A 9,633-nucleotide genomic window follows, 5' to 3' on the forward strand; every position below is an offset into this window, starting at 1 on the left:
AAAAGATCAGGAAGGAAGGAATTTTTGTCACATTCACATCATTGCAAAACACCGAGAGTAGTACTAGACCATTTATTCACATTGGAAGAAACTAAGGGGGTCTATCAACCAGGGGCTCACATTTTATGAGACTGAAAGGTGGGGTACACATTGCTGACATTTCTGATCCCTCTCCATGGTTTCTAAATATAAATCATCTGTTTGATTCTCCTCATTAACCCCCTCCCTCCCCTCCAATGGTGGCCAGAGAATGTATCCTTTTGGAACAAGGCTCGAGGAGAGATAAGACCAGCTTTGTCTTTCCCTATTCAGGCAAACAGATTTATTTATTTGTTTTTTTCTATTAAGCGGACATAGTCTGAAAGGACATTGGAGCACTTTAGAAAGGTGATTAACTCTATACACTGTATAGTATAAGAAAGTTTACAGTGTTCAACCATCTAGGATTAAAGTCGGTACTTTCAGCAAATATTTATTTTATTACAGATCAGTATGTTAAAAAAAATACATGGTGCAAAAGGAGAAAGAATACAATTGTTGCCTACATGTGATATAGTAGATTGTAATCACTGCTCTAAGTAGAGGCCTTTTATTCGCAGGTTGTTCAGCAAACTGTCATGCAATGTCTGTACAAATGGTGGCACCTCCTGTCCCACATGAAACCATAAACCGGATACACACATACTTCAGGCTGCAAATACCTAAGGCCAGTAGCATCTGACTTCCATCTGACCCCAAAACTCCAATTGCCTCTCCTGGGTCGCATTGTTTAATGAAATTAACAAAATGCCAACGATATACAGCATGAACATAACATCCAAGATAACAAACTGCACCAATGTGCCCAAAACTGTGGATACGAGCCCTAGAAGGCCTTGCAGAGCAAATCTCATAACTGAGTAAATAGGCAGCACCAGGTCCTATCACAAGGTAGCCAGAATAGCCCTTATACCTACAGCAGACTGGGTGTAGGTAAAGAAAAGTAGCTGTTGCTTTCTGTCCATTTGCTGCTATCTGGAGAGTGCATATTGTCACCTCTGTAGGAAAGGGGCAAGTTGTCCTGGAACCTTTTCTTGACTAATCCTTTGGCACCTTTGATGACTGCCACTGTTTATGTTCCTTTGTTCCACATTGTGCTCAGTTACTTCATCCCCCTATAGCTGTTGTCGTGTAGTTCCTATAAACATATATAGGATCTGCACGTTCAGACAACATACACTGTGGGATTGGTGTCCAGATTAATTCCAGACACCCCCACCGGGTATGTTAACCTGTATACCAGCTAGCTCACAGTGTCACTATAAACCCTTCTTACCAAAGAGAGAATAGTTTTTAGCAACTATTGAACATAACAACTCTGTCCCATCAGGGATCGTGGAAACAGTGCAGTACTTTTCGCTCAGTTACTCGTGCTCACTTTTGTTTCAGAGTAATGCACAGAATAAACAGTAGGGACCTTTTTCAATAAGCATTTATTGAACCAGCGTCATTCTGCTGTAAAATAGGTGTGCTGAAACAACCATAAGACAAACAGATCTAAATGATTATAAGCACCAAAAGAGTAAAATGATGGTAGATCCCTACCATTGTGCTAGAACAATGAATACAGACAGAATATAAAATACATGACAGTAATAAATTCCTACTCCTACAATGCAACACTATCTTGATGTACCTACGTGTACCTAACATTTATGTAGGTGTAGAGCCAAGAATGCCCCTAGGATAAAGCCAACCCCATTACCTGAAATGAGAGACTGTGTGACCCTGTCTTGGTCTGAAGATGGACACACTGCGAGGGATGTCACACCACTGCGATCTGGAGTGTCTGCCTGCAGGAACCTCAGCGTCTCGCGTCAATGTGTCAGTATGAAAGGCCTTCTTCGCCTCCCCCTGCCTCAGGAAAGATATGGTGTTTATATGCCCAAAGTGGTACCCTCAGGGGATCTACCTTGCTGTGTCATGTCGGACTAGGATGACGGAAGGAATAACCCTTATACATAGTTATTATGCAGGAGATGGTAGTCTTGCTGAGATTCCAAGAATCCTCATGCATAATGGATGAGGCTAGTTTTTCAGAAAAAAACACCACGTCCTGTAAGCAGTACCGTAACTAGGTATAATGTCACTACCAAGAACCGTTATGTAGTGTAATGGCAGGGAAGATATAGGTAAAAGGTTCGGTAATTCCCTGAGCCTATATTGGGGTATCTGTATGAAACATAACACTGTGAGCAGGTGTGGGTTTTTTAAACAATGCCTTGTCTCAGTAAGTGGTAAGTGCATGCATATGGTTTTACTTCTATGTGGAACTTCTGATGTTATATAGGCCGTGTCCTTCTAATAAATGCCTTGTCACTTTCTTTACATTCATACGGTTACGTCATTAAGAACACTGTTGCATTTTGTTCACTCATACACATTTTCCCAGAGACTTTCTGATGTTGTTTTAACTCTCCCTTGCTAATAAATGCCTTGTCACATTCAGTGTAGTCTTAAGTGGTGACGTTTCATATTGTGTTAGCTCTCCATTTCTTATGAATGCACTGTCACGTTCAAAACATTTATATAGTTTCTCTTATATGTGAGCATTCTAAAGTCATATCAAATGTTGTTTTGTAGCAAATCCCTTGTTGCATTCTGTGCATTAACATGGTTACTCCCTAGTGTAAATCTGTTGATGCTGTATTAGCTTATTCTTCCTATTTAAGACTCCATCACATTCTGTATGTACATAGCATTTCTCTCCATGTGGATTTGCTAATGTCATTTTAGATCGCCATTTGTCATGAATGTTTTGTGAAAGTCAATACATGGATATGGTTTCTCACCTGTGTGAACTTTCCGATGTTAAATTAAATTTTGCTTTCTAACAAATCCCATGTCACATTCTGTACATTGATATGGTTTCTCTCCAGTGTGGACTTTTGGATGTTGTTTTTAGCTCTCTATTTGTTAAAAATGCTTTGTCACATTCCGTACATTCATTCGGTTTTTCCCAAATAGATTTTCTGATGTCGCTTCAGATCTCCATTTATTAACAATGCTTTGCCTCACTCTGTACATTGATATTGCTTCTCCCCAATGTCGCCTTTATGTTGTTTTAACATTCCATTTGTACTTAATGCTTTGTCACACTCTGCACATTGATATGATTTCTCCTCAGTATGGATTTTCTGATGTCGTTTTAGCTTTCCATTTGTACTTAATGTTTGCCACACTCTGTACATTGATATGGTTTCTCCCCAGTATGGATTTTCTGATGTCGATTTAGTTGCCACTTTCTTATGAATGCTTTGTGACACTCTGTACATTCATACGGTTTTTCCCCAGCATGGATTTTCTGATGTTGCTTCTGTTCTCCATTGGTTATAAATGCTTTGCCACACTCTGTAGATTGATATGGTTTCTACCCAGTATGGATTTTTTGATGTCCTTTTAGCTCTCCATTTGTTATGAATGCTTTGTCACACTCTGTACATTGATATGGTTTCTCCCCAGTATGGGTTTTCTGATGTTGTTTTAGCTGCCACTTTCTTATGAATGCTTTGTCACACTCTGTACATTTATATGGTTTCTCCCTAGTGTGGATTTTCTGATGTACTTTTAGCTCTCCATTAGTTATAAATGCCTTGCCACACTGTGCACATTGATATGGTTTCTCCCCAGTGTGGATTTTCTGATGTCGTTTTAGCTCTCGATTTCTTATAAATGCTTTGTTGCATTCTGTACATTCATATGGTTTATCCCCAGTGTGGATTTTCTGATGTTGATTTAGATGCCACTTTCTTATAAATGCTTTGTCACACTCTGTACATTGATATGGTTTCTCCCCAGTATGGATTTTTTCATGTCGTTTTAGCCCTTCATTTCTTATGAATGCTTTGCCACACTCTGTACATTGATATGCTTTCTCCCCAGTATGGATTTTTTTATGTCGTTTTAGCCCTTCATTTCTTATGAATGCTTTGTCACACTCTGTACATTGATATGCTTTCTCCCCAGTATGGATTTTCTGATGTTGTGTTAGCTCAGGATTAGTTATGAATGCTTTGCCACACAGTGAACATTGATATGGTTTCTCCTCAGTATGGATTTTTATATGTCGTTTTAGCTCTCCATTTGTTATGAATGCTTTGTCACACTCTGTACATTGATATGGTTTCTCCCCAGTATGGATTCTCTGATGTTGTATTAGCTCAGGATTAGTTATGAATGCTTTGCCACACTGAGCACATTGATATGGTTTCTCCCCAGTGTGGATTTTCTGATGTCGTTTTAGCTCTAGATTTCTTATAAATGCTTTGTTGCATTCTGTACATTCATACGGTTTTTCCCGAGTGTGGATTTTCTGATGTTGATTTAGCTGCCACTTTCTTATAAAGGCTTTGTCACACTCTGTACATTGATATGGTTTCTCCCCAGCATGGATTTTCTGATGTTGCTTCTGTTCTCCATTGGTTATAAATGCTTTGCCACACTCTGTACATTGATATGGTTTCTCCTCAGTATGGATTTTTTTATGTCGTTTTAGCTCTCCATTTCTTATGAATGCTTTGCCACACTGTGAACATTGATATGGTTTCTCCCCAGTATGGATTTTTGTATGTCGTTTTAGCTCTCCATTTGTTATGAATGCTTTGTCACACTCTGTACATTGATATGGTTTCTCCCCAGTATGGATTTTCTGATGTTGTATTAGCTCAGGATTAGTTATGAATGCTTTGCCACACTGTGCACATTGATATTGTTTCTCCCCAGTATGGATTTTTGTATGTCGTTTTAGCTTTCCATTTGTTATGAATGCTTTGTCACACTCTGTACATTGATATGGTTTCTCCTCAGTATGGATTTTCTGATGTTGTGTTAGCTCAGGATTAGTTATGAATGCTTTGCCACACTGTGCACATTGATATGGTTTCTCCCCAGTGTGGATTTTCTGATGTCGTTTTAGCTCTAGATTTCTTATAAATGCTTTGTTGCATTCTGTACATTCATACGGTTTCTCCCGCGTGTGGATTTTCAGATGTTGATTTAGCTGCCACTTTCTTATAAATGCTTTGTCACACTCTGTACATTGATATGGTTTCTCCCCAGCATGGATTTTCTGATGTTGCTTCTGTTCTCCATTTGTTATAAATGCTTTGCCACACTCTGTACATTGATATGGTTTCTCCCCAGTATGTATTTTTTTATGTCGTTTTAGCTCTCCATTTCTTATAAAAGCCTGTCCACACTGTGCACGTTGATATGGTTTCTCCCCAGTGTGGATTTTCTGATGTCGTTTTAGCTCTCCATTTCTTATAAATGCTTTGTTGCATTCTGTACATTCATAAGGTTTCTTCCCAGTGTGGATTTTCTGATGTTGTGTTAGCTCTCCATTAGTTATAAATGCTTTACCACATTGTGCACATTGATATGGTTTCTCCCCTCTGTGGATTTTCTGATGTAGTTTTAGCTCTCCATTTGTTCTAAATGTTTTGCCACACTCTGTACATTGATATGATTTCTCCCCAGTGTGGATTTTCTGATGTAGTTTTAGCTGTCCATTAGTTATAAATGCCTTGCCACACTGTCCACGTTGATATGGTTTCTCCCCAGAGTGTATTTTCTGATGTCGTTTTAGCTCTCCATTTCTTATAAATGCTTTGTTGCATTCTGTACATTCATGCGGTTTCTCCCCAGTGTGGATTTTCTGATGTTGTGTTAGCTCTCCATTAGTTATAAATGCTTTACCACATTGTGCACATTGAAATGGTTTCTCCCCTGTGTGGATTTTCTGATGTAGTTCTAGCTCTCCATTTGTTCTATATGTTTTGCCGCATTGTGTTGTCATCTTCTACATATTCACACGGTTTCTCTTATTTGTTTTCTTTCCTATACTTGGTTAGTTCTTCCTTCGTAATGAGCATCTCATTCGACTTGCTTCAGTTTGTTCAGTGGGTTATGTCTTTTATGTATATCAGCTGATACCTAAGTGCCAAGTGCAGACCTCACTGGATAGTACAGGTTTTCAGCTGTAGAAAAAGACTTTGGCACGGCATTAGCCTTCATGGGAAGAGATCTCGAGCCATACTGTTTTTCCATCACTTCCTAAACAAGTAACGTTTACTGCCTTCACCTTTTTCGATCATTATTGCATTTGTTTTACCTATAAGAAAAAGATTTAAAAATAAAAACACACTGGATAAGCTTAAATGCAGAGGCCATCACGAAAATCTATTGGCATGTAATTGTTCATAAAGACAAATGCGCTGAAGAAATTTTAGATTACACTTTCAATGTGAAGATGCAGTAGACAGAGTAAAGGCATACGATCCTTCAATGATCCCTTTCTATCGAGGAGTGCGGACTAAAATAGCAACCAAGACACCAGAGAAGGTTCCTTGTTCATTGAGTGAGACCCTCTCCCTACGACGCGCTACAATGCTAAATACATAGCAACACAATGCCTCCGTTCTTATCAAGGGAATGCTTCCTATTCTCACACAGGTTTAACAAAAATACAAAATGGAGCCTTTTCCGGTGAATGGACCATGCAAGACAGAGCATCACAATAACGGCAGGAAACATAAGCGACTGCTGCAAGGGAGTCCCTTTATAGTATCAGAGAGTCTGGAATAGGCTAGACAGGTAATCTGAGTATCTTCAACATAGTGTAATTTCAGAGATCCGAGAGTATGACCATATCTAGTCAAGGAGCAGGCGGACTAGAACCATTTTACGTCAATGTAATAGAAAGAGGCCCTGTTACTCCAAGAGACGGGATTCCATGTAAGACTTAATCGTCACAAATAAATTCTCTTGGAAAACTAGATTCTATTACCTCCATTGTTCATCACCTCTTACACCGTCACACACTAATATACACCAGTCATCAAATGTACCACCAAAACAATCCTATGATTATCAAGTTTAATATCAAACAGTATATATATATATATATTCACTGAAAAAACCATAGGTTATAGACCATATATAGTTAGGAATTAGCATTTAAAAAACCTTTTTTTACTCACACAAAACCATTGAAATTCCATATATAGTTAGTTGTACTAACTATATATCGCGCACCCGCAATCCACTGCTGGTCATGTCACATATTACATCATTCATGACATGGTCAGTGACATCACTGATGACATCACTGATGACATCTCAAATGACATCACTGATGACATCACTGATGACATCTCAAATGACATCACTGATGACATCTCAAATGACATCACTGATGACATCTCAAATGACATCACTGATGACATCACTGATGACATCTCATTTGACATTACTGATCACATCACTGATGACATCATTCATGTGATAATACGATGAACCTCTTCAGACTCTAATATAACCTTAGATACACTCAGTGTAAACAGACACTCACAGACTGTCACTCATCCATGGAGTTATTCACACACTTAGTCAGTCATGCAAAGAATCAATCACACCTCCATTTCCTCAACTATACAGTTATACACACCTTACTTATTCAAACATATACTAACACATATTTACTGTCTTTTACAATGCCTGATACAAGTACACAATGATCCATACAGCCACTCACACATTCACTGGCTCTTATGCACAGTTATTTATATATGTCAAATGTCACATGTACTGTGTTTTACATATGTACTTACTTTGACATGTAGCACTGAGATATCCATTCACTCACCAATGCACTCAGTCAACCACCCATACAGGTGTTTCCACATGCACTTTTGAACCCATACATCTAGTGAATCAACTGCTCACACATCTATGCACAGCGTCATACACATCCCAGCCACCCACACACACACACTCAGTCTCCCATACAAATACTTGGGCAACCAATTAATAACCCATATACTTACTCATATAGCTACTGATCAACACATGCAGCAGTTTACAGAACAACAGACATAATGATGCATAAATTAAAACAGTTTAGTCACTAACTCATGCACTCAGTGACACACATTTATTCACTCACTCATACAGTCAATCATGCACCTAATAAATCCTTCATCCAGACACTTATACCTCCACTCATTCTTCAATATGTAAGACATATTTTAACTTTACAGAAACATACAGTCACTGGATGTAGTCATCAGTGATGTCATCAGTGATGTCATTTGAGATGTCATCAGTGATGTCATCAGTGATGTCATCAGTGATGACATCTCAAATGACATCACTGATGACATCTCAAATGACATCAGTGATGTCATCAGTGATGTCATTTGAGATGTCATCAGTGATGTCATCAGTGATGTCACTGACCATGTCATGAATGATGTAATATGTGACATGATCAGCAGTGGATTGCGGGTGCGCGATATATAGTTAGTACAACTAACTATATATGGAATTTCAATGGTTTTGTGTGAGTAAAAAAAGGTTTTTTAAATGCTAATTCCTAACTATATATGGTCTATAACCTATGGTTTTTTCAGTGAATTTTCAAGGTTTTGTAAATGCTAATTCCTAACTATATACTATGTAACACAAACATTCAAAATCTAAATTTTCCATGCACATGTGGGAGCATATTTACAAGCAATTTGCGCCACAGAGAAATGTCTTACACTAAAATGAGAAAAATAACATCAGGGACAGTCAATTGCCTTATAAAGAAGCATACACCATTATGTCCTTGTCATGAATTTAAAAACAATTCCTTTTCCCCAAAAACGATTTTCAAATCATAATTTCAAAACACTGCACATGAGAAAATGACTTAAAATGTCATTAAAACACATGAAAGCATTTTTTGATTGCCTTTCGAGCATGGTTGGGTCACTTTTAACATGGCTATGTAACACAAACATTCAAAATCAAAATTTTCCATGCACATGTGGAAGCATATTTACAAGCAATTTGCGCCACAGAGAAAGGTCTTACACTAAAATGAGAAAAATAACATCAGGGACAGTCAATTGCCTTATAAAGAAGCATACACCATTATGTCCTTGTCATGAATTTAAAAACAATTCCTTTTCCCCAAAAACGATTTTCAAATCATAATTTCTAAACACTGCACATGGGAAAATGACTTAAAATGTCATTAAAACACATGAAAGCATTTTTTGATTGCCTTTCCAGCATGGTTGGGTCACTTTTAACATGGCTATGTAACACAAACATTCAAAATCAAAATTTTCCATACACATGTGAGAGCATATTTACAAGCAATTTGCGCCACATAAATCATAATTTTCTCCTTAAAGCACACTATTCTCTATCTAAATTAAAGAAATATTTTCTCACCTTAGCAAATACTTTGAGTTTGAAAACAGTCTCAGAAACACACCAATTTGTCTTCAGCAGAGCAAAAGGTATGCACTCCAGAGTCTGCAGCTATCAAAAGCACAGAAATGCTGTAATTCTTCACACATATTTCTCATGTCACCCAATCAAAACTCTTCCCTCACTTTTTTTCAAATGAAAACCCTTCCCCCTCTGCCCTTTCTGCCTATTTTCCATAGCAACCACCTCTTGGAAGAACTCTGGTGTTTGCAAGTTCACACAACAATGTTGCAATTGAACTCTGAACTCTCAGTGCACCTGCATATCCAGTGCATTCTTTCATTTAATGATTTTTTATTGACCACTCAAAATACATCTTTCAAAGAACAC

The 9,633-nt window shown here is 38.0% G+C and overlaps 1 protein-coding gene across 1 annotated transcript; it reads right to left on the minus strand.

The window, feature by feature from the left end:
- Nucleotides 1–2,829: 2,829 nt before the first annotated feature.
- On the minus strand, nt 2,830–6,145 carry LOC144806479 (uncharacterized). The gene has a single exon (XM_078672833.1). The coding sequence runs from the start codon at nt 5,834–5,836 to the stop codon at nt 3,410–3,412; it is 2,427 nt and encodes an 808-aa protein (XP_078528959.1). The 5' UTR covers nt 5,837–6,145; the 3' UTR covers nt 2,830–3,409.
- Between the last annotated feature and the right edge of the window lie 3,488 nt (nt 6,146–9,633).

This window comes from Lissotriton helveticus, assembly GCF_964261635.1.
Source record: "Lissotriton helveticus chromosome 1_1 unlocalized genomic scaffold, aLisHel1.1 SUPER_1_unloc_78, whole genome shotgun sequence".
Taxonomy (NCBI): Eukaryota; Metazoa; Chordata; class Amphibia; order Caudata; family Salamandridae; genus Lissotriton; species Lissotriton helveticus.